The sequence below is a fragment of the Arachis hypogaea genome, chromosome 4, assembly GCF_003086295.3.
Source record: "Arachis hypogaea cultivar Tifrunner chromosome 4, arahy.Tifrunner.gnm2.J5K5, whole genome shotgun sequence".
Classification (NCBI taxonomy): domain Eukaryota; kingdom Viridiplantae; phylum Streptophyta; class Magnoliopsida; order Fabales; family Fabaceae; genus Arachis; species Arachis hypogaea.
The window spans coordinates 109,612,292-109,638,900 of NC_092039.1; the positions used below are offsets into that span (position 1 = coordinate 109,612,292).

At 33.2% G+C, this 26,609-nt stretch overlaps 2 protein-coding genes across 2 annotated transcripts; one reads left to right on the forward strand and one right to left on the reverse strand.

The window, feature by feature from the left end:
• Nucleotides 1-18,145: 18,145 nt before the first annotated feature.
• Nucleotides 18,146-22,534, reverse strand: LOC112797220 (uncharacterized). Its single transcript, XM_025840043.3, has 3 exons — nt 22,268-22,534; nt 21,352-21,483; nt 18,146-21,047 (listed from the first exon to the last, which is right to left on the reverse strand). Exons 1-3 carry the CDS (start codon nt 22,415-22,417, stop codon nt 20,970-20,972), a joined length of 360 nt encoding a protein of 119 aa, XP_025695828.1. The 5' UTR covers nt 22,418-22,534; the 3' UTR covers nt 18,146-20,969.
• On the forward strand, nt 18,444-19,203 carry LOC112797219 (auxin-responsive protein SAUR72). Its single transcript, XM_025840042.3, has one exon. It carries the CDS (start codon nt 18,444-18,446, stop codon nt 18,969-18,971), a length of 528 nt encoding a protein of 175 aa, XP_025695827.1. The 3' UTR covers nt 18,972-19,203.
• Nucleotides 22,535-26,609: the final 4,075 nt, after the last annotated feature.

Here is a 26,609-nt window from a genome sequence, read left to right on the forward strand (position 1 = left end):
ATAAAGAATTAAAAGATTGAAGAAAAAAAGAGAGAAATAAAAGAAGTAAGAAAATAAAAGAGAAAGATGAGAAGGAAAAGAAAAGAAAAAGAACAAAAAGAGAAGAATATATTAAGTAAAAGAATCTCTGCCACAGAAGAGTAGAGAGCAATGACTGAAAAGATTTTAATGAATATCTGCCACAGTAGAGCAGATAGAAAAGAAAGTATTAATTAAATGGATCTTTGCTGCAGTAGAGTAGAAAGCAAAGATCAAAAAGAAATTAAGTACTGTTTGGGCCTTAATACCAAGTGTCTAGTGGGGACGGCGATGCGTAACGCTCACTGGAGACCGAAAGGAAGGTTCCCCCATGAGAACGGTGATGCGTAACGCTCATGGAGGAGAACGTTGGCTGAGATAGGGACGGCGATACGAGACGCTTATCTCAGGACCAGTGTCGGAGATCGAACAACAAACCGACACATGAGCTCATGGCTTGTATAGGACTAGACATGCATCATACTTGTTTGTACATATTTATTTGTGAGTGTGTTTTCTGTGATTGTGGGTATGCTATATGATTGTTTGATTTCTGTGTTCTTTATTTGTTAAGTCTAAATGTATTCTATTGCTTGTTTCTGTTGGCTATGATAATAAAAATGAACATAACTATACACCCCGACCCTACTAAGAACTCTCCAGTTCTTACCCCATATTTCCACCACTTTCAGCTACAGGTGCGAAGGTTTAATGCGGAGCTACAGGAGCATAGAAGATTAGGTTTACAAGTTGAGTTGTTAGATTTTATTTTCCCCTCGTCGTTTATTGTTTTTAATTTTTAGAGGAGATATGACTTGTATTTGAGAATCTTGAAATAAGCCTATGTATATAATGCTATGTGAATATATATCTTTGTGATTAAGTGATTAAAAGTAAAAACTTTCCGTTTTCTTAATTAAAGTTTTGGTTCATATTCGCGAAGACTCAATATTAAATAAACATAGTATATAATTAAAGGAATAGAGGTAAGTAGCGCTCGGACTTTTAGTGCGATCATGAGGTGCTAAAAGTTAGGTGTTACATGTGAGGTTGAAAAACTCTTAGTATCTCATGAAGCTACCATTGAAAAATTCAAATAGAATTTCTTAATAACGGTTCAAATAAATCTTATTCAAACTAATTTTCCAAATCCAAAAAACTTCAATCGTCCTTATGAAGGTAGAAGGGGTGCTAAAGGTGACAGATTCTCTCATGCAGGCAGAATTTCTTAGCAACTTAATAATAGGTAAATTTGTCAAGTTATTGGACACAGTACCCTTTAATGCTTCGTTTGATCTGATCATAATTACCAGAGAGCTTCTTCTACAAATTCTTCAACCTCCTCTCCAACTATCAATCAACCACCTCCTCTACCAACCTTATTTCATCAACCATAATCATTTCTTGCATCCTCTTCTCAAAATTCAGCTATGTCCTAGTATCCTGATTTTGGTGTCGCTCACCACCTCACTAATGATACATCAAGTTTGATTTCAGCCTTAGAATACACAAGACCTGATCAATTATACATAGTCAATCATTCAGGTTTGCTTATCTCTAAATCTAGTTATTCATTTTTTAAGAATTCATCTAATGATCATGTTTTCATTTTAAAGAATCTTTTCATATTTCTCAAATAGCTAAAAATTTAATTAGTGTTTAAGATTTTATTTGAGCAATAATGTCTTTTTTGAATTTTATCAATTTTATTGTGTAGTTAAATCACAAGATACCAAACAAGTACTCTTCAAGGACAACTTGAACGTAGGCTATATATGTTTGATCAATTTTGTATTCCAAAATCATGTTATGATAATTCAGATTTTCATGCCTTTTTAGCTACTTTGTAGGACAAATTTAAAGTTATGACATAAACACCTAGGCTATCCATCTCCAATTATTATTGAAATTGTCATTAAATAGTATAATCTTCCATTTTCTAATAAAGTTGATTCAACATCTTTTGTTTGTGAAGCAAGTTATAAAGAAAAAAATGCACACCTTACCTTTTTCTTATTCTAAAATCACTTATATTGCACCCTTACAATTAGTTTTCGTAGATATTTGAAACCCTACTCCTTTTATATCTCATTCTAGTAATCTTATTACTTGAGTATTGTGGATGCCTTCACTAGATACACATGTGTTTACTTATTAACTACCAAATCTCAAGTGTTTACAATTTTACAATAATATAAATCTATGATGAAAACTCAAACATGTCAAGTTCTTAAATCTATTCAAATGGATAATGCTAAAAAATTCTTATCAAATGAATTCAAAACCTTTCTCAATACCAATGGCATCATTCATAGATTGTCATGCCTTTATACTTACCAGCAACAAGGTGTTGTAGAGAAGAAGCATAGACATATCTATGAAATGGGATTTACCTTTCTTGCTGTTGCACATTTGCCAATAGAATATTGGGAGGATGTTTTTCTTGTTGCTACTTTTCTTATTAATAGATTGTCTTTAATATGAAATCACCCTTTGAGGTTCATCATTCTAAGCCCCAAATGATTCTATTTTGAAGGTTTTTGGCTGTGCTTGTTATCCAAACTTAAAGCCCTTTAATAAACATAAATTAGACTATAGGTTTAAATAATGCAATTTTCTTAGTTATGCTCCTTTTTAAAAAAGGTGTAAATGTTTAAAACAAGATGATAAAGTTGTTATTAGACATAATGTTATTTTTTTATAAATTTTTTTTTATTTTTCCTATTTTTACATAAGAATATTGTCTCTGATTCATCAATAACCTTTTTTTATAAGCATAAGATGTTACCTTAGATTCCTATTTCAAATTCTAGTACATCACAGTTACCTTGTATTCCAAGTAAAGCTCCAACTACATCAACTATGCTTACTGACTCTAATACGGGTTCTACTCCTCTAACTAACAATGCTTTATTATTTATTAATTAATTACCTTTTGAGGAAGTTGTTATAGATTCTGCACTAATACCAATTTTTGGTTTTGAAATTTAGCTTCCAAGATTAGTGATATGGTAACTCGTTCTAAATCTCGTGTCTCTAAGTCTAAGGCTCTTATTACACATTCTAATAATATTGACTTAGTTAATAATGTTTTCAGTATTGTATCTCAAGCTAAGAACTCCTCTTATTGGTTTCAAGCCATGAAAAAGGAATATACTGCTCTAATAAAAAAAATAAAACTTGGCATTTAGTCCGGCCACCATCCAACTACACAATTATTGAGTCTAAATGGGTGTTTGCCATTAACCATGGACCTGATAACTCTATTAAAAAAATATAAAGCTCACCTTGTGACCAAGGGATACTATCAAATTGAGGGCATCGATTATTCTCAAATCTTTAGCCCGGTTATTAGACCAACAACTATTAAAGTCATCTTATCCTTGGCTTTATCTAAAAATTAGTCTTTTAAGCAATATGATTTTAACAATGCATTTTTTAATGGAGATCTCCCTGAGAATAATGTGTATATGGCACTAGGGGCGTTCGCGGTGCGGTTTGGTTCGGTTATTTAAGGAAAAGCCATCCGATCCGATCGTTTATTAAAACTGCGGTTCGGTTTGGTTCGATTTTTTGCCAAGACTATCCGAACCAAACCAAACCAATTAAAATCGGTTTGGTTTGGTTCGGTTTGTTCGGTTTTTTAAATTCAGACAAAAACAATGAACAATATGAGCACATAGCTCATCATAAATTCATAATGATACAAAATTAAAAAAAAGGAAGAATCATATAAAACATATAAAAAAAGATAGGAGTGGATACAACTTCTATAAAACAAGGAACAATCATAACATAATATGTATAAAAAAACTAGATTAGTGAAAAAAATGATTCAATCAATCAATTTGTTGGTGATCTTATATTTGCAGATTTGTTTAGAGGAGCAATACATGTCCACCACTCCACCAGTTTCACCTTCACTTTCACCAATATTATCCCTCGTACTATGGCCAAACTGCAAAAATATTAAGATACAACATTAAATATCAACACAACCGTGAATCAAAACCAAAAATAGAATAACAATAAATCATCGAACTAGTTTAAGCTTCTCTGAAGAACATCTACAGTTATGGATATCCTAACAGTGAAATTTATAAATAATGTAGCAACTCAAACAGATTTTTTTAATTATGTTCTACAATGTAGAAGCTTCTATGTAAAGAGAGTGAAATATGATATAGCTTTAAAACTATAAGAAATGGGATTCAGAGCAGTATAGCAGTGTGCATAAATTAACTAACCTCAGAAATGGAGTGGCTTTGTTGATGGATTTTATATCTGCTACTATGCAATGCTGGTAGACCCTTTGTAAAAACAAAACTTCTGACCTGCATCTCACAATTAAAGCATTAGTAAAGTAGATTTCTCCAATTACTCTGTTAATCAACCAAGTTTCAATAGCATCAATCTTCCTCAGCCATAATATTCTAAAACTAGCACAAACTGTAACCATTGAAAATTTCCATAATTGGTAAATTCAAAATTCCTTCTCGTTAACATAACTATTTTCAGCTAGGTATTCATTTTTTCTTTAAATCACACTCATTTCCCCTTACTTCACAATTTAAAAAGAAGCATTAAACAAATTCATTGGTTTAACCCGCCACTTACCCTGACTCCTGTAGCAAGAACCACTATTCATGATTTGCTTCATATCAATTTCAAACTAGTGAACAAATATGAACCTACAATAAATCATAACAGTTAACGGTAGCAGTAGAAATAATAATGATTAATTAACAAATTAAAAAAAAGATAATAGTAGCAGCAGCCAACAAAAATTAGAAGAAGAGAGAACAGTAAATCAAGAAGTAAAAAATCAATAGAACACAGAAAATCAGCAATAAAAGTTTAAATCATTAAGCAGCAGCCAGCAATAAACAAGCAATAAATTGAACAAAACCAGATAATCTTAACAATAAATCAATCACAGAAACAAGCAGCTGAAGTTTAGATCATTAAGCAGCAATAAACAAGCAATAAACTCAACAAAACCAGATAATCTGAACAATAAATCAAGCACATAACCAGCAATAAACAAGCACTTTTACCAGCAATAAATAAGCACAGAACCAGCAATAAACAAGCACAGAACCAGCAATACAATAAACAAGCACAGAACCAGCAATAAATCAAGCACAGAACCAGCAATAAACAAGCACAGAACCAGCAATAAACAAGCAGTTGAAGTTTAAATCATTAAGTTATAACCCTAGGCCTAAACTGAACAACAAATCAGCAAAGTTTACCAGAATAGATGGCTCGGGCTCCATATGCACTTGAATCGGACAATCGGTGGCTGGGTGGGTGGGCTCCAGAAACGCTGCTGGGTGGACTGGAGGCGGCGAGGTCGGAGGTGGCTCCAGAAACGCTGCTGGGTGGAGGCTGGGTCGTGCACCGGCAGTGGGGGTTCTCCTCTGTGCGGCGGTGGGATTTGGAGGAACTGAGGAAGGCTTCGATCTGGGATTTGGAGAGGGATTTGGAGAAGGAAGCTGTCGAGCATGGGTTTAGCCGTCTGGGGAAGGAGAAGGATCAAGGACGTGTTTGGGGGACAGGGGGAGTGGGGGTGTGGCCGTCTCACACTCTCACGTCTGGGTCTGGGTCTGGGCCTAGGGGTGGGGTAGGTAGTTTTAAATTTTTAGGATTTTGGGAAGAAACGGTTCGGTTCGGTTCTGTTAGAGTTTTGGTGATGAGAATCGAAAATCGAACCGAACCGCAAAAAAACAGCAACACATCATTTTTTTGGTTTTTTCAGTTTTCGGTTAATTTGGTTTTTGATTTTTTTAGTTCGGTCCGTAGGTTTAGTTCGGTCCGGATCGATTTTGAACACTCCTATATGGCACCACCCCTGGCCTCTTCAGTTTTGGTTTTGGTTTAGTATGTAAACTTGACAAGGCCATATATAACCTCAAGTAGGCTCCCAGGACTTGGTTTTCTAAACTATGCACTATTCTATTTATTTTTTATTTTCAAAATACTTCATCTGATCCTTCTTTATTTGTTCATTTCAAAACCTCTTCTACTTTTTTCTTCTTGCTATGTTGATGACATAGTCATCACAGGTAGTGATAAATTTGAAATAGAATCCATTATCTCTCAGTTGAATCAAATTTTCTCATCAAAGAACTTAGAGATACTGTATCATTTTTAGGCATGCAATTTAACTTTTTGCTTTTTAGTGACATACATATCGCACAAACTAACTATGTTTGTGATCTCCTTAAAAATGCATCCATTTATAAGTCAAACTCAATTCCCACATGAGATGGACGACCAGAAAGGCAAAAGGATGACCAGTATTGACATGATTACGTAATAAAATGGACGTTGTTGAGAGATCTGAGAAGAGGTGCTGTCTTTGTCGTCAGAAAAGTCATATGAGGCAAGGATGTCCTAACACTCCAACATCGGAACAGTGATATAGTACTTTAATAGGATAGTAGTGTTGTTTCATGTCAATTTCAAAATGTTTATGTAATTTTAACGCCTGTGTCTAAATATTTACTCATTTGAATAAGTGTGTTGTTTCCATTTACCTGTTAAGTTTTCGCATTTTCAAATATAGTATTCATATAAATAATATAACATACATAGCAAACATAAGCAACTGCTACATAATTCAGAAAGTAACAAGATTTCTAAAGGCTATAAGTACCAAAAAACAAATAGAAGATGAATACACAATATAAAACACTATATAAAGTTATAGTGAAGTCACTATTACTGTCTAGGATGGTGATCAAGTCATGTCCCGTCCCACATGCAGCTGGGTGTGTCGGTGCAGAATTTTTAACCACAACTTATTAGCAAGTGCACCGGGTCATACCAAGTAATAAACTCATGGTGAGTGAGTGTTGATCCCACAAGGATTAATGAATTAAGCAAGTAATGGTCAATTGATTATTCTAGTCAGACAATCAAAATTTAGGGTTTCTATAGTAAATAATATGAAAACAAAAAATTAAACAAGAACAAACTAAAATTGGTTAAGAAAGTAATATGATAAATTTAGTTAAGGTGTCAGAGATATTTCAATTTCAGAATTAATAATTATATTTATCTACTTTGATCATGCAAAGATATAATTCATGACAAACCCTAGGTGATTGAACTCATATTCCTAGGCAATTCAATATCCTCTAACTCAACCAACCATCAATTTTTTGATCAATCAATTGTGTTAGAAAGTTAAGTTCAAAATCTAATTTATAAGCCACTCAATCCCTAAGAATCCAAAATAATCTAATTATATATAACATATCACATTAAATCCAGACATTTAAGGAGTTGTGAGAACAGGGTTTCAAGCTTTAATTATAGTGATGTAACTTTTTCAATATTCAAAAGAATTTAATTTAGATTAGGGTTGTTTTTCAATACACACTAATTCATAGGATGAAGAACAAAATCAATTCTTAAACATAAATCAATGCGTTAATCAAGAGTAGAAGAATAAATAATTATTAATTCATTAAAATAAACAGAGCTCCTAACCTTAATAATGGTGGTTTAGTTTCCCATAGTGCAAAGAAATTGAAATCCTAATCTAATTTATAAAACCTAAAACTAAAAAGAATGGAAGACAGAAGAGAGAATGTCTTCACCCTGCCTAGTCCCTTTTTTTCTTTTATATAAGCATGGTTGGCTCTAGGCCGTGTTGCTGGCATGGTGGCACTAAATGCCACTTATGATACAAATCACGTGCTCCTTTCTACAGGTCTGGCGCTAAATGCCAGTTTCTTGGCGCTAAACGCCGGGAGTCCCAAGAAGATGGTGATGCTGGACGCGATTTGGCGCTAAATGCCAATATTGCAGTATTTAATTTTGTGATACGAGAGATCAAGTATAGACTAATATATATCGTTGGAAATCTTTGGAAGTTGGCTTTCTAATGCCACTATAACCGTATCATTTGGACTTTTATAACTCAAGTTATGCTCATTAAAGTGTGAGGAGGTCAGGGTTGACAGCATCCACGAATTCTCTTTGCACTTGTCTTCAATTTTTGGTTCCTCCTTATTCTTTTGCTTCTCTTATCCTAACATTTCTTTATAAGAATCATGAAACCAAGAAAATAAAAGTACTAATAGAATGGCCTTGAAAATTATATAATTATCAAGCAAAATTCATAACTTTTTTTATAATAAATGCCAATGAAAACTGCTTAAGATGTTCATGCATCACAACACCAAACTTAAACTTTTGCTTGTCCTCAAGCAAGCAAAGAATCATGGCATAGTTATCAAACTTTCCAACCTTAAAATACAAGGGTGAATGGTTGCAATTCAAATGAGTTTGGTTAGCCGTTTCACATATGCATAATTCAACACAATTGGCTATAATCTTTCAAAGCCTCTGTTCAGATTAGATTATAGAATCCTTTCTTGAATCATTGCCTTGAAGCAAGCAAATTTACTTTCCTTTCAAGCTTATTTTCTTTGGGTGCTTTGCACCTTGAGTCTAGCCGTGACTCTAAATGGTTTGTCTCAAGCTTTACTGGACACAGAAACACCACAAGCACTTGATTGGGGAGCTCTTTGAGCTTACCATGTCCTTTTAACATTCCCATCATTGGTGCTCAGAGCCTTTGGCTTTCTCTTCTTTTGGGAGGAGTACTTTGTAACTTAAGGCTAGTCATGACTTTAAATGCTTTATTTTCAAGCTTTTGCTTAATACTTAAGCACCACAAGCACTTGACTCGGATCCTTAGTAAGTGGTACTCAGAGCCTTCGAATTTTCTTTCAACCCCCTTTTTTTTTCTCATTACGTGTTTCTCCTTTAAGGCTTTGTCAAGTGTAAAGATCCCATAATAGTCCTCTAGACTAAGGCCTCAAGCAATTTGGCTCAGCTTGTGTTGAACATTCTTAGTTAGTTTGGCCTTCCAAACTCACATTGTCATACTCTTTATGATCAATCTCCTTTTTCTTTTTGTTCTTTCTTGACAAATGATCCTTACTCACATTTAGGAGAAAGCACAATTATAATTGTGGGTTGTGAAAGACAATTAATGATATGTACTTGACTAACAAGACTCACAAATGCATTATATAGGATAGAACAAGATAACATATGCATATAATTAAAAAAGAAGGAAACAAATAGAAGTCAATAACCTTAGTTCTCATTGCCATCATCTTTCTCATCTTTCTTTTCATTATCTTTTTAGGCTATGTAGAGCATAGCCTCCAACACCAAACTCAGAATGATTGCTTGTCCTCAAGCAACAAAGAAAAATAGTGGTCACAAAAATAGGAATAATCATTATTGTCTAGTAGAAATAAGGAAGCAAGGTGAAAACTCATTCAAATAAAACAAGAAAAAAATAAAATAAAACAAAAAGCAAGACAAAATAAAGCAAAATAAACATGTTGCTAGGAAGAGTGGACCTTGCATGGGTGAAGTGGGACAACACCAAACTTGGTGTGAGAGCACCAAACTTAGTGTGACACAATCAATGAGAGGCTAGGCCAAGTACCCATTGAAATGCAAGCATCATGTTGGTGTAGCAACACCAAACATAATCCTTGAAATACATATGCAACATGAAGCAAAGAAAAAAGAAAAATAAAAAGAAATTACCTAATGTCAGGTTGCCTCCCAACAAGCGCTTTTTAACGTCACTATCTTGACAGTTGGTTCTTGGATTTTCTTCCTCTTTTTCTAATTTGTTAAGAGAAATGACTTCAATGGACATGAGGAGAAAAAGAATATCCACCAAAAATCAACCCCCATGCAACTCTCTGATTCACTAGGATTAAGGAAAGCATATTCAAGTGTTGGGAAAGAACACTTCAATTCAAATGTGGGCGGTGCATTCAGAATTTTCTTCTCAAAAGCTTGCATGCATAGAGTTGAAGGGACTTATATGGCTACCTCCTTAATTATTGGAATGTGCATGCATGGAGTGTGCATGGCTTCCTGAAGATCGGATTTTTCTATCGGTAAAGAAATTCACAAATATAATCGCGTTGTAAGTATAGTTCCTAAACCAACAGAGAATTCTTTCGTACAAAAGTTTGTTTGTCACTTAAGCAAACCCAATAAAAATAAATAACCGAAGTATTCAAACCTCGGGTCGTCTTCTCAAGGAATTGCAGGGAAGTATGATTTATTATTGGTTATGAAAAAATATATTTTTTATTTTGGGTTTTTGAAATAAGGAACAAGCAATTTAAATGACAAGAAAAATAAATTAATAATTAAGAAAACTCTTGGCAGGGTATGAAAATTGGAAGTCCTATCCTAGTTATCCTTATCAATTGTGATGAGAATTGACTTTTGCTTTCACTTGGTCAACCTCTAACTATGAAGGTATGTTAAGTGGATAAATCAATTTGATTCCTCAAGTCCTAGTCAATTCCTAAGAAAAGACTAGAGTTAGGGGAATTCAAATCAATCAGCAAAGAATTCTAATTTTCAATCATCAGCTGAGTTTGATAACTCAAGTATCACCAATTACTCAACCAAAGCTAAGAGTGTAAAAAGCTAAATTAAAATCATAAATCTGAAATATCTCAATTTATATTTAAACATAAATTCAAATCTAACATGAAAGGGGTCATAAGCCAATTTAGAAAAGATAAATAACAATTAAAGTAATAGAACAAATAAAAGTAGAAAATAAATTAAAGGAACATTGAACCTGTAATTTGAAAAGAAGTAACCTAAACATAATAGAAATCCTAAATCCTAATCCTAAGAGAGAGGAGAGAACATCTCTCTCTAAAAACTACATTTAAAAACTAAAATTGTGAATTATGAATGAATGTTGTATATGTTGAATGAATGGATGGATTCTCCCACTTTATAGCCTCTAATATGTGCTTTTTGGGCCGAAAACTGGGTCAAAAATAGCCTAGAAATTGCCCCCAGCGATTTCTGGTACGTACAGGTCGCGGCAAAGTCAAGCGGAAGCGTCGTCCACGCGTTCGCGCGGATTGGGTTTTTTTTTGCCAGGTCACGCGTCCGCGTGATCCACGCGTTCGCGTTGCCTGGTTTCGGGGCAGCTATGGCAAATTATATATCGTTGCGAAGCCCAAGACGTTAGCTTTCCAACACAACTAGAAATGCGTCATTTGGATTTCTGTAGCTCAAGTTATAATCGATTTAGTACCAGGAGGTCAGGTTGGACAACTTTAGTAGTTTCTTCAGTTTCTTGTATTCCTTCCACTTTTGCATGCTTCCTTTCCATCCTCTAAGCCATTCATGCCCTATAATCTCTGAAAACACTTAACACACATATCATGGCATCAAATGGAAATAAAAAGGATTAAACATAGCAAATATAAGGCCAAAGAAACATGTTTTCAATCATAGCACAAAATTAGGAAGGAAAACGTAAAACATGCGATTTCTATGAATAAGCGTGAGAATAATGGATGAAAAACCACTCAATTTAGCATAATATAAATCATAAAATAGTAGTTTATCACTTCCTTCTTTGTTTGAGCATCCTCCTCCTCTTCCATGTGTGAGGATGGAGAGTTCTCTAATTCCCTGGAGTATGAACTCCTTTGATTGATTTCGTCACATTTTTCGTAGGATCTTGCATTGTATCTCTTAGGAAGGAATTTGCTTATTTCTCTGTCAAATATTTGGTAATCAACTTCACATGTTTCTCTATATTTTTTACACTCATTTTTATATCATGTGTGCAACTTTGAGTAGTATTCACTAACTCTTTCATGGCAAGCTCAAGAGTTGATGATTCTTGATATGAATAAAAAGGTGATGATCCTTGGTATAAATATAGAGGTGGTGCTTCTTAATATGAATAGATGATGATTCTTGGTATGGGTAAGGAGATGATGATTCTTGATGGATGGAATATGGAACATTGAAGTTTCTTTGGTCTTGACTTTCCCAACCAAAATTCGGATAGTTCCTCCATCCACAGTAATATGAATCATTCTTTGAGTGTGAGTAGTAACCCATGTGATCTCTCTCCATTATTTTTCTTAGCACAAAACAACCAAAACACACCATGTGGTAAACAGAAAAGTAAAGAAAAAGGAACAGAAAGAATTTTCTTTTTTAATTTTTTAATTTTTATTTTAGTTTTTATTTTTATAATTAATTTTTTTTGAAACTAAAGGGAAACAGAAAAAGAAAAAAGGTGTCTAATCTAGGAAATCAATCAACTGGTATTTTGTTAATCACAAATAATTCATGGCAACGGCACCAAAAACTTGGTGCAAAACTTCTAACCACAACATACCGGCAAGTACACTGGGTCATACCAAGTAATAAAATCATGGTGAGTGAGTGTCGATCCCACGAGAATTAATGGATTATGCAAGCAATGGTAAATTGATTATTCTAGTCAGACAATCAAAATTTAGGTTTTGAATAGTAAGTAACATGAAAACAGAAATTTAAACAAGTACAAACTAAAATTGGTTAAAAAAGTAATATGATAAAGATAGTTAAGGTGTCAGAGATATTTAAATTTCAAGATTAATAATTATATTTATCTACTTTGATCATGCAAAGATATAATTCATGGCAAATCCTAGGTGATTGAACTCCTATTCATAGGAAATTCAATCTCCTCTAACCCAACAAACCGTCAATTCCTTGATCAATCAATTGTGTTAGAAGGTTAAGTTCAAAATCTGATTTATAAGCCACACAATCCCTAAGAACCTAAAAATAATCCGATTATATGTCACGTATCACATTAAATCCAGACAATTAAGGAGTTGTGAGAAAAGGATTTCAAGCTTTATTCTAGTGATATAACTTTTTCAAGATTCAAAAAAATTCAATTTAGATTAGGGTTATTTTCTAATACACACTAATCCGTAGGATGAAAAACGAAACTAATTCTTATGCATAAATCAATGCATTAATCAAGAGTAGAAGAACAAATAATTATTAATCCATCAAAGTAAACAGAGCTCCTAACCTTAATAATGGAGGTTTAGTTGCCCATAGTGCAAAGAAATTGAAATCCTAATATAATGAGTAAAACTTGAAACTAAAAAGAATGAAAGACGGAAGAGAGAATATCTTCTCGCTGCTCAATCCCTTTTTTTCTTTTATATAAACGTGGTTGGGCTCTGGGCCATGTTGTTGGCGTTTAGCGCCACTTTTGTGGTACTAAACGCCACTTCTGATACAAATCATGCGCTCTTTTCTACAGGCATGGCGCTAAACGCCGGGAGTCCCGAGAAGATCGTGATGCTGGACACGGTTTATCGCTAAATGCCAATGTCGCGGCATTTAGCGCCATGATGATAGAGAGCAAGCATAAACCATTATATATCGTTAGAAAGCTCTGGAAGTTGACTTTCTATTTCCTCTAAAATCGTGTCATTTGAACCTCTGTAGCTCAAGTTATGTGCATTGGAGTGTGAGGAGTTTAGGGTTGACAGTATCCACGAATTCTCTTTGCACTTGTTTTCAATTCTTGGTTCCTCCTTGTTCTTTTGCTTCTCTTTTCCTGAAATTTCCCTACAAGAATCATGAAACCAAGGAAATAAAAGTACTAATAGAATAACCTTGAAAATCATATAATTATGAAGCAAAAGTCATCACTTTTCTATAATAAATGCCAATGAAAAGTGTTTAAGATGCTCATGCATCACGTGTCTGTCACTGAGGTCAGCTGGGGCAAAGACAAATGACAGACTGGTGCTGTGAAGGGTGAGAGACTGACTGATATCTTGATGACGGGAGTGACTGATAACCTGGAAGTGGAGAAGGTGGCACAATCGCCTGGTACTCTCTTATAGGTGGTACATGTGGATATATTGGAGCCGCCTGTGTAGCTTCATACATCAGAAATCCCTGGGTATAGTTCCACTGTGCTGGAGTCTATTGCTAAATGACAGGACTCACCATGTGCCCATGTATATATGTGGGCTCCCCAGATGTGAAAGACTGGTCTCCTTGATGGACCAACAAATCTCTCCTACCACGATACCTATCTACGAGAGCGTCTATGATATCTATCGGCACACGCATGAGGTCACACAACTCATTGAAGACAATCTCATCCATCACATCGATGCCATCCTGCTATCCTACTGTGAATGATGTATCATGTTGCTGTGCTCTTGAGGAGGGGCCAATACCTCATCCCCAAACATGCTCCCTGCCACCATAAGTAGTCTTTCGTGGGCCGAGGATCTGGGTCACTCTCAATGGTGGCCATCCTATGCTGGTGACCATGCTCCCTCCACATGTCATACCAAACATAGTATCGCTCAGGCCACCACACGTCGTCACCCCGAGTCATCCTAAACAAGAACTCATCCACATTGACTGGGCCCTCAAGCCGATGTTGTTGACCTCCGAGCTGTCTATTTATCCTGTCCACACGATGGAACTCCACAAAATGAAAGCACACTAATGGCACCATGGATCTCCATATATGAATCTCTCTAGCGTTCCTAATCCAGTCAGGTGTCATCTGTTGTAGTTGGGAATCATCGTACGGTGTCCATTGGAATTGGAAATACGCATAATACTATATTTTGCACTGGAAGAATAATTTGTGTATAATATAGGAAGATTCCAGACATCGTACCTCGTTAAACCTGAGCGCATCCAGCTTGTGCCACAATCTAAGGTCTCTGTTATGTTGGTGGTCCCGAGTCTGCTGTTCAAGTTCCACTAACCTAATAATCGAAAAAAATTACAGTTAGTTTTTAAATTGCACATTCTTATTATTACAATAAAGATATTAAATAATTACCTCAAAGCAAGTGAAAATCTGAGAATATCGTATTCAGCATGACAGAAAGTCAGAAACCTGTGGTAGATCCACGACATGACTAACGGCACGCACCCGGCAATGTCTGCCATATCACGTTGGGCAGTGCTACACAACGAATGATAGGTGTATGACAATAACGCAGATTTTCATGATAACCGTCTGCAACTATCAAAGTCTTCCAGAAGTGGCAACCATCTGAGGGAGACAAGGTTGACTGACCTGTCAGTAAACAAGTATCCCTCGATCAACATAAGTAACATCTGGCATACTGGCGGAGAATAGCTGCATCAATCCCTGGTGGAATGTGGGTCACCCTATTTCTGAGTCAAGTCATCTTCAGCTCGAAATTATGTTTCTTGTCCTCGGGCTAGGGCGCATGCTTATCATTGAGGAAATCCTCAACCCACTGTCATGTGGGATGCCCATGAAACTGTTGAAAATCTCTAGTGCAACTGCCTATCAAGTCACCATCTGTGTGCAATCCAAGATAGTATGGCACATGCTAGAGTGTGATAGTGATCTCGTCCCACAGAAGGTGAAAAGTATGGATCTCTAGTCTCCACCGCTCTACAAATACAGAGAGTAAGGTATTGTCGAAGATGAAATCCCTTAACTCTACTGCATGTCTAAACCCAGCCATCCTAATATAAGGTAGTAGCACCTCATGCGGCGGGAGCCCCAAAGTAACATGACGTGCCAAGAGCAACCAAAGTGACTGTACAACTCCTATTCATTAGTCTTTTGCCTATTGCTTTACAATAAAATAATTAAAAATATAACTTAATTAAATTTAAGCAAGAATCATTAAATAATTTAATGCATATGAATATTACTATATATAAGAAAATGTATTATTTACTTAATAATGTAATTTAATTAAATTTAAGCATGATTTATTACCTAATTTAATGCATAAGAGAATGTATTATTTAATTAAGAATAATAAATAAAAAATATATTTTATAATAAACTAACACGATAGATAAAAATTATTTCATATATACCTAGTTAAATTCTAATATTCTACTTTTTTAACAAATCTCATCCAAGTAAATATTAAACATCTAATTAACATATAAGGTGGTATTAACTAAAAACTAGATAAATTAAAATATATTAACTATTAAAAATAATAAATACACAAACTGACTTCAAAATACAGTACTCCGATCATATATCAGATTACATTCAGCCTACTAATATTTTTTGATCAGACATAACTTTCTTATCTAACCATGTATACTTTTAAAATTATCCAAAACTAAAAAAAAATTAGAAGGAAGCCAAGAATCTTGGCTACACGCTTTATACAGCGTTCTAACGTATCTTAAGTACTATGCCTGCTTTTTTGTTACATACGTGTCTCGAATACACAATATTTGATTACTACATTTTAAGCGTATTCCGGTAGCACTCAAATTGTGTTTTGCCTGTTTTATATCTAAAATACAATATATCTAAAATGTGCATAACTTAATTTAAGACTATGTACCCAAAATATGAACTATTTTGTATATACATAAAAATACCACATATTACACATTTTGTTAATATTATATTTAAATAATTTAAACAAAAAAAACCCTGAAACAAACCATGTTACTTTTTTTATTTTTCTAATAATGATTTATTCCTTCTAGGTAAAACCAAGCATGGTTTTTGAATTCCAATAAATATTTATTCGTTCTAGTGTTTAAGTAACGTGTCACCAAATTATTAAATTAATAAAACTTTGAAAATAATATCACCGACCACTCAATTATTATTATTATCATTTAGTAATTAAACGTTATGGGTTGCAAAAATACTCTATCTATAAATTAATAATAACTACCGAATCAACTATTATTTAATTGTATATATTTATATATAATCAACTAAATAATTAACGGTTACAATAATCAAACATATTATAATAAAACAATAAAAAATAATTAAATTTATTTATAATAATATAATAATAAATAATTCTTTCAAGATGCTAAATATGCATTAATATACAATTAATGGATGATTTTTTATTTTTAAGCCTAGTCGGTTATTACTTATTAATATCTAAAACGGTGCAACTGAGTACGGGTCATGATCGGAGCAACTTCCATGATAATGTATTAATTTTGGAATTAAACTAAATAAAATTTATAAGGCAAAGTCAAATGGCTCATACTATAATATTAATAATACAAGAATAATGCTAGAGAAAAAATAGTATAAAAATTTTTTTATGAACTTAATCTTTATAATTTTATATATATACAATATTTTATATATATAATATTTATAATTATATGTTAATTATATGTAACTTAACCTTTATAATTATATTATTAGGAAGAAATAGCAAGCTCTAATGCTAGAAAAGGTTCATTGTATATATTCTATGCATATGCAAGCACGGAAGCACCCTTTAATTCTCTTTCAAAAATGTTATCTTCTATTTCAATATTATAAAATAAAATAATAAATAATTAAGTAGTTACCTACATACGTGCATAAGGTGCATCATTATTTTATTGATATTTCTTTTAAACTCTTCATATATGGAAAGAGAATAATGTCGCCAAAATTTTCCATTAGATTGACATGCTTACAATCAAGTAATTAATTTACTCATCTATTTAAATAAATATTAAAAATTCAAATCCTATCTTATATATACATTATACAACAGCCTATTGGTCAACCTGCTAAGTCAAAAAAATACCATGAAAAACAAAGAAAGATTGACATAGCCACATACATTTAGAAAGCCTTAATTCCAATGTTAATTTCCTTTAAACAGTAGTGAATGAAAGCTGCATGGGTTGAGCCAGAACTTTCAATATTTCTTGTTTCGTTGGACTTATTATTGTTATTATTAACCCCTCCCCCAAAGATTAGGTATATATTCTTTTCACCTTCTGTTCAAGGATGCAATGAATCTGCAAAGAAACATTTTAGCTTATGGTTGAAGTTGGACCTTGAAATTAACCCATATATATATTATTCATGACTTTTGAGAATACACTCTTTTACATTAGTCTAGCACAACAAAAAAAAAAGGACCTAATTACTTCCTTTTCCGGTACATTACTAATATAATAGTAATGTACCCTTGTACTGTATGATTCACCAATGCGCCAATACCTGTCACCGAGTTTAACATAGAAAAATATGTTCAATAATTGCAAATTCACTAATAATATATCTAAAGTCCTAGTCACACTTTATATAAATTAGTCCAAAACCATATGGATTTAACTTTGAAAACAAAGTATTGTGAGTGAGAAAGAAAGCTCATCAAACCTTAACACATACACTAGTCACTCACATGCAAAGTTTTGGAGAACACAACTTGAACCATTTCTTAACCTAACCTTATGACAACATCTTCTGTTAGGTTTTGTCATGCATGTGACATAGAAAACACAACAATTATTATAGAATTATATTCTTTGTTTAATAGAAATGTAATTTTAATATTGAGCTACCAAGTTCTCTTACTCTTCTTTAGAAATTGGAGGCATGCACCAACCACATGGCCAAGAGTTAAAGCTAACCTGATTAAAGAGTGCTTGATTTCTAACTCGTAACCAAAAAAAAATGTGGGAAAGGGGTTCAGTTTCAATTCCTCTAGATACTAGCTACCAAAATAAAAGGAAGATAGAAAACTGAAATTACCAAAATAACCCCAAGAAAGAGAGAAACTAGTATATCCATGGATCCACCAAAGAAATCTAACAAGATCAAGGACATTGTCAGGCTTCAACAGATCCTCAAGAAATGGAGAAGGATTGCCAACTCTTCAAAATCAAGTGACAACAACAACAACAACAATCATAGCGGCAGCACCAGCAGTAAAAGCATTAAGTTTCTGAAAAGGACACTTTCTTTGTCCGAGCGTGACAAAGGATCGTCAAGCAATGCGGTTCCAAAAGGCTACTTAGCTGTTTGCGTCGGACTAGAGCTCAAGAGATTTGTCATACCAACTGTATATTTGGGTCACCAAGCCTTTCACATGTTGCTAAGAGAAGCTGAAGAAGAGTTCGGGTTTGAGCAGACCGGCGTTCTGAGGATTCCTTGTGAAGTATCTGTGTTCGAGAGTGTCCTGAAGATGGTGGAGGAAAAGGACAAGTTTTCGGCTCACAATTGCGGATTATTCAGTGTAGAAAAGATGATGATGGGGTACTGCTCCTTCAATCAGCTTACTTATTCGCATCATCCTCAAAGTCCTATGTGCAGATAGATAGATAGATAGATAGATAGATAGATAGATAGTATAGGAATCTGACATTGTCCATTTTTTTTTTATGATGTTCTTTCTATCTGAAAGTGAAAGTGGAAGTGAGGGAGAGTGATTTAACTAGATGTAAGATAATCCCTTTTGGGGTATTATGAAGCAAATAATGGTTGTTTTATAGAAGTGCTACTCTTAATCATATATAATTCTAGAATGATCTAGAGTTGAAAGTTTTTCATATTTAACAGTTCAAATCATATAACTATCCTACTATCAAGAAAGTCTTGCATTACATGGAAGACCTTAATCATACACATGCAGTATCATATACAGATTATAGAACTTGGAAATAACTATTCTTTTCAAATTGAATTCACTACCAATTTTTCAAAAGAAAAAGGAGTCAAAAGGTTGTAAAGGACACAATTATTGAACAATAATGATGAAGGAATAGATAAAAGAAGAGACATTCAAGTATCCTTTGAAATCTGAGAGCTGGAGATCAAAAGTTCCAACACTTCCAGAACAGAAATAGGCAAACAACTATTCCAATGATGGAATAATGTTTAACAATGTTAAATTGCACTTGCTCGCCTTAGAGTCATGTCTATCTAGTGTTTCTAATAGAGATGTTATTTGTACATAGTTATTTGAGGGCTCAATTGACACTAGAGATTGTGCAAATGAGTGGAGAATTCACATACACCACTAGAATTGGGTGACCATTAACACTAAATATTCATGTATCACCCAATTCTCTATAAGGTATGTGAATTCTCTACTTATTTGCACGTGAATCGTTAGCGCCAATTGACACATTAAACGATTTATGTCCATATAACCAGATTATACTTCTAAAACTTGCACTACATAGTTCACATGGGAGCATTCATTTTCAGCAGTTAAACACACATGTAAACATTAAAGCTTGCAAATTCAGCTCTCGTTATACGTGGTATATATGATCTAAGCTAGGGACTTAAACTACTCTTCTATTAAATTCAATAAAAGTTATGTGACCTATAATATTATAGCACATGCCCAAACAATACAGAGGAATAATTATATGTACTATACATTCATCAATTCAGCAGCAAGGTATAAATGTACAATAAAGATTACTGGCAATTTAGTTTCTCAATAAACTGTAAAATCACATTTCATTTAAGATGAAATAGATTCCAGTCAAACAAGGCACAGTATGTCAGTATCAGAGAAGTCAAATAGCTATCCTTAGATCCAAATTCAAGCACACATATCATATCTATATTTGGGTCCATGTGTAATTAGTCAGCTAGGAAAGAAAAATCCCAAATAAGTTCTACGTGGAAGCAATAGTGGTCAGGTTAATGATGGCATTCAAACAATGTTCCTTTTTATCTAAATTCTTTCTGTTTAAACATAATTAATTTGAATAAAGTGATATGTTAAAAATCAATCTACCTGTATTATCCATTATCTAGATACATTGGACTTCTGATAAATTTATTTTAACATACCACTTTGTCCAAATTGACTGTTACTCCAAAACAGAGGGAAATAAATATATTTGGATAATCCAGTAATATTTTGTCCAAATTGATAGTTATTTTGACACGGATATAATACTGTTATTTGTCACAGGAAAGATCGACTAACTGACTAAACATTTCACAGCATTAAACAATAAACTGAGAAGGCGGGGATGCGTTAGAGTGACAGAGATTAATTGGATTCATTGCAAATAGTGTGCTTAAAGAATTGAACAGAGAAGAAGATTCTTTTGTATTATTACTATGAACCTCAGCTAGTGATAAAGAAAGTTGATATGAAAAGAAATAAACAGAAACTAAAGTCTTCAAGTGATAACACCAGGAATGAAAAGAAATGAAAATTGCATTTTCAATCATATCATATTCAGACACAATCATGAGAAATGTCAAAGAAAGATTCAACCTTCTATTCCTTTAACTCTCCAACAAGTAGTTGGAATTGAATGCTCTCAAAGTAAGTCCCCAAATCATTTCATTCCTCGCTGTCATCGAAGTTTGGAAAAGTGACACACTTAAAGACCTTGCACCTTGAGCACAAGATATATCCAACCTACACAAATAAAAATACAAAAGTACAAGAAGAAAGCTATAAATTTTATTATAACAACACCAACTATCATCTTTAACATCATATATTGGTTTCATTGTCATTTTCTCATTGAGTTAAGTTTTGCATAGTCACCTAATCAAATACTTCTGTTAGATGATTATTCAAGTAGTAAGTTTTGCTGAAAAGATCATATGACACTTAGACACTACGTGATTGGATGTCTACGTAAAACACCGACAATGCAGACAAATTGAATGCCTTTCATTTCAATAGCATGACATTAGTGATAGTGAGAAGTAGTTACAGCTCTGCAGGTAGGGCATCTACGGTAGAGGCGCTTGTTTTCGGCTCTGACATTTGTCTTTTGGCCTTTGCAGAAGTCACATAACAACCACCCTTTCCCATTGCAAGGCTCACACATTATGGTGCCATCAACCTTAACACCAACACAACACAACACATTATTTATTGTCCATAGGAAATAAACTAATCAACCATATTTGTTTGTTTAAACACCCTAAATTATGGTGTCCATTCACAAATAACATGATCCAAAAACAAGAGTTTGAATGTGGATCATAGTTACATGAATTCACCAATTAGATAGTGTACCGCATACCAATTCAACTGCTTACCAAAACGTCATATGTATATTTTTCACATAACTATGTGTTGGAGTAAAGATTCATACTCACCCTTCCACCAAATCTAATATCACATGGGAAATTTGATACATTTCTAACTCCATATATTTAGATAAAAATCTAGCATTTGAAAGTTATTTTTGTGACACAAATACAGACATTATGAATAAGTAAACTTGTTTTTTTGAAAGGTTTTAACAATTTTTTTTATTAGATAAATACTTCTTATATTTTCTATCCAAATGGAAAATTGTCTTTTTAATAAAAAAAATTAAAAAAAATATTTTTACTAAAAGCTAATACAAATTCCAACTCATATTTGCATACCACGATTCACGCTTCAAGATCAAGAAAAAGCGTGTTAAATATATAAACAATTATTTAATTTAATATACCTCTATCTATGCTATGCTTTTGAGACAAACGGTTCGACGAAAAATTAAAAAAATAAAAAGGTATAAATCAAAATTTCAAAATGGAGGAGTATGAAGACGCAGAAGATAAAGAAACATTTGGATTGATGAAAGGATAAAATATTAATTAAATTAATAAGCATGGTACATCAGTAGCATGTACCATTTGTTGCTGAATAGGGGCACACTGAAGTGGCTTCGTGTGAACTACACGGGTGTGCATGGGAGCTGAAGATGAAGAAGAAGAAGAAAGGGAACCAAAATTTCGCAGAGATGGTGATGTAATTGCAATAATATTGAACATAGTCGCCATTTCTGGGTTTTGAGCTTCGCTTCTGGTTTTTCCCTTCCTTTCTTCCTTCCATCGCGTTATCCAAAACCCGAAGCCACGTAACACAACTCTAACCCTCGGTTGTGCCAAAATAACATTTATGCCATTGCCACATTATGGTTAGTCCAGTTTGAATAACCAACTTAATTAAGTTTCTTTTGATAAAATAACTTATTTTGTGTTTGGATTTTTAACTCTAAAAGTGTTTATTTTATAGAATGTGATGAAAAATAGAAGTATTATGAGAGAAGTCATTTTTTAACTTCTCTATAAATTCCTAAATAACTTTTTAAAAAGTTGTAATTTAATTTTAAAAATTACACCACACATTAATATTACTATTTTTCATAAATCAAAAATTAAAAAAAAATTACTTCTAAAATTTTCAACCAGCCCTTAGTGCCTTTACAAAGAAAACTATTAATTTTGATTTTTGGATCATGCACGAAAATTTGTGTTTACTTTTTATATAAGGAAATTACGTGTAATTTACTATGCGATGAGCCGATGACAGTTAAGCAATAATTAAATTCATATAATATAACTAACAAGATACCTCCGCTATATGCGGGAAGAGAAATAAATAGAATGATTATGTAAAACTAAAGCGTAGTTTGAAAAATAATGATCCTTGAAGAGAAAAATAAAAATTGCTGAAGCTTAACTTTGTAAAAATATTATTAACATTTAAAAATTGATAAGTTAGTTTGATAAGATATTTGTAATTCTATTGGAATATAAAGAAGATAAAGTATATTAACTGGATATAACTGGAATATATTGTCTCTATTAATTTAAAATTTAATTTTGATGCACTATCAGTGTAAAGTAGTTTTATACGTGCATTTAATTATATAACATCACATCAGCAAAAATAACTATCTTTCACATTAACCACATGTATGCTCATCCAAAAGAACGGATTCTGGTCACTTGACGAATTCTGGTCACGCGTACACGTGGGTTATGCGTACGTCTCGCATGGCAGATTTCCAAAACTTCATTTATTCATAAATTCTCCACTTTACATGCTTTATCTTCATTTCTTCAATACATACTTGCCTTATAAACCTGAAATCACTCAACAAACACATCAAAGGCATCAAATGGAATTAAAGTGAATAGAATTTATCAATTTTAGAGTCTAAAAAGTATGTTTTTTCTTTTGAGCACAAATTAGGAAGAATTTATAAAATCATGCTATTTCATTGAATAAATGTGAGAAAAGTTGATAAAATTCATCCAATTAAAGCAAATAAATATAATGAAATATGGATTTATCACATCCCCACACTTAAACAATAACATGTCCTCATGCTAAACTCAAGAAAGAAACAAGAAAGGGGTATTAACATTTATTCAATGCACAGTATCTAAATGCAACCTATCTACATGCAATCTATCTAAATGCATACAATTACTTGGTCAAAATAAATCAATTTCCAAAAATACACATATAAACATAAGGGCTAAGGCAATAGCAATCAAATTAAATCCATAAATTGATTAGAGTTATTGAAAAGAATTTATAACTTGCAAGATAAGAAATAATCATAGGTGAAAACATAGAATTGAGCAATCAAATCCCTCACCAGATGTGTATATATTCTAATCGCTCAAATGTTTAGGGTTGATTCACTCAATTCTCCTCTTAATCTTGCTTTTCAAAATTTATTTTTCATCTAACAGTCAACAAATATTCAATGGATGCATACAAATATCATGAGGACTTTTCATGGGTTGTAATGGGACTAGGGTAAAGGTAAGGATGCATATGGTCAAGTGAGCTTGAAATTTGCATCTTTGATTAGCCTAAGCTCTCACCAAACACATATAACAACCTATACAATTCTAATACAATACCTAGCTACCCATTATTCACTTTTTCAAACACTCATGCATTCTTTCCATTCTTGTCACATATGCTTTTTTATTTCTCAAACTTTGGGGTTAACATTTGTCCCCTTTTTATTGCGTTCTTTTTCTCTTTTTTTTTCTTTTTTTACTTTTTTCTTTTATTTTTCTCTTTTTTTCACAATAAAATATATACAAAGGACTAATGCATATGGTTTAAATATTGAATACATGAATATGTACCCAATTCTAAAGATTTTCAACAAAAGTACAAAAATCTACTTTTAAGTTTTACCTCAACCAAAGTTTCTAAACTTTTCCACACTTAGATGATACACACTCTCACAATCTTAAGCTAATCAAAGATCCAAAAGAAGGATTTATTATTTTTCACTTAAGAGTAGTGATGTACTAAAATTAAGAACAAAAGGAGATTAAAATAGGCTCAAAGTTAGTTAACAAAGGAAGATAAAAGGGTAGGCTATTTGGGTAAGTGAGATAAATGAAATGATGGCCTCAATCATATAAATGCATATATACATCAAATAATAGATATAAAGAATCAAACAAGTCAAAGATTGTAATCATAAAAAGAGAATAACACACACAAGAATGAAAATAGTGGTTATATAATGTAACCACACAATTAGACTCAAAACTCACAAGCTTATGTGTTCTTTGCTCAAAAACTAAGTTCCACAATGTATAAATCATGCAAGTTCAATGAAAATTTTTCACTCAAATCAATTAGGATGTCAATGCCCTATATAGGAATGATCTTGGAAATTTTCATTTTGACTAAACTTATTATATATATGCAAAGGAATGCAACAAACTAAGAAAAATGCAAATAGATCTCTAAAATATATACAAACCAAGAAAAAAAATGCAACTAAGAATTCAAAAAGAATGTGAAAGTGTTTGGGATTAGAATTTATCACCCAAAATTGCTGATTGGTGACGACTTCCCCACACTTAAAAGTTTGCACGGTCCTCCGTGCATTTAGAGGTGAGCAAGCAGGTACAGCGATGATACAGATTGCCACCTTCAGCTGGTGGATCAACCGGCTTACTGCGTGTTCTTTCTTTCACTTTCCTTTTTGCTTATGGTGAATCATCCATGAAAAAAAATAGAAGACAAGATGGCAATACAAGTAAATGCAAAAGTAAGGAAGCATATAGTGTTGGAATGAGGTGATGATCACTAAAATTGAGTGAATAAGTTTGTAACATGAAGGAAACAAGTGTGTGAATTCTAAGTTGCGTGGTTCAGAACACACACACTAGCATAGAAAGCTATGTCACAATTACACAAAAGAGGCAATGAACTTCACTCATTTTAGTGTGCTTGAGATACTTAAAAAAAACTTGTAGGTTAAGATAAACAAACAAGTACACAAGGAGCATAAAAGCAATCAAGCAACAATTAAGCAATTGTGAAATAGATAATGGAGGAACGTTTGTTTGCAACACCTAATTAACATGAAGTGGAAAACATGGTTGCTATGTAATTTAGGAAAAGAGTGGTATAAGATGAGATTAATCACATAGCAAGCATGGTCCACAAAGTTTAAAAAGCTCAAAAAATGTCACTAGGTAAGCTTACGATCCAATTTCACAATTCTTTAATTTTAATACATCAACTAGGTGACTTAAATAAAAATCAATCATAAACAAGCATCACCTAACAAAAAATGCATTAACTAAAAAAAATAAATTGCCTAATGATAGATAATGAAATCAAATCACATGGTGGCTAGCTACAACATGCAATTTAGAAATCCAACAAGATTCATGAAGGCAATGTCATAAGTACTTGGTATGTACAAATGTCCAACATTCAAAATTTAATACCAAGCAACAAAGTATAACCTCAACAAAGATATCCAATAAATAGCAACAACAATCCAGCAGCAAAATCTCAACAGAATAAGTGAATCAAATCAATAATCCAACACTTACCACCAAAACAGAAAAATAAACTAACTAACTAACTAACTAACTAACTAAAGAGAGATGATGGTGGATAGTGAGTGATAGTGATGGATGATGGTTGGAGGGGGGAAGAAGAGAGGGGAAGAAAAAAGAAGAGAAAAAATGGAAAGAAGAGGAGAAAAGAAGATTATATGAAACATGGGAGGGGTCACGCGTACGCGTGGATCACGCGTCCACATGGGACTTGCGAAAATGGGGATCGACGCATACGCGTCTGGCAGGCGTACGCGTGACAGGGAGAAAATGGAAGGCGACGCGTACGCATTGCGGGCAGGTTTGAAAAAAATTGTGAGTACACACCTAGGTGTGCGGATGCTCTGGGAAG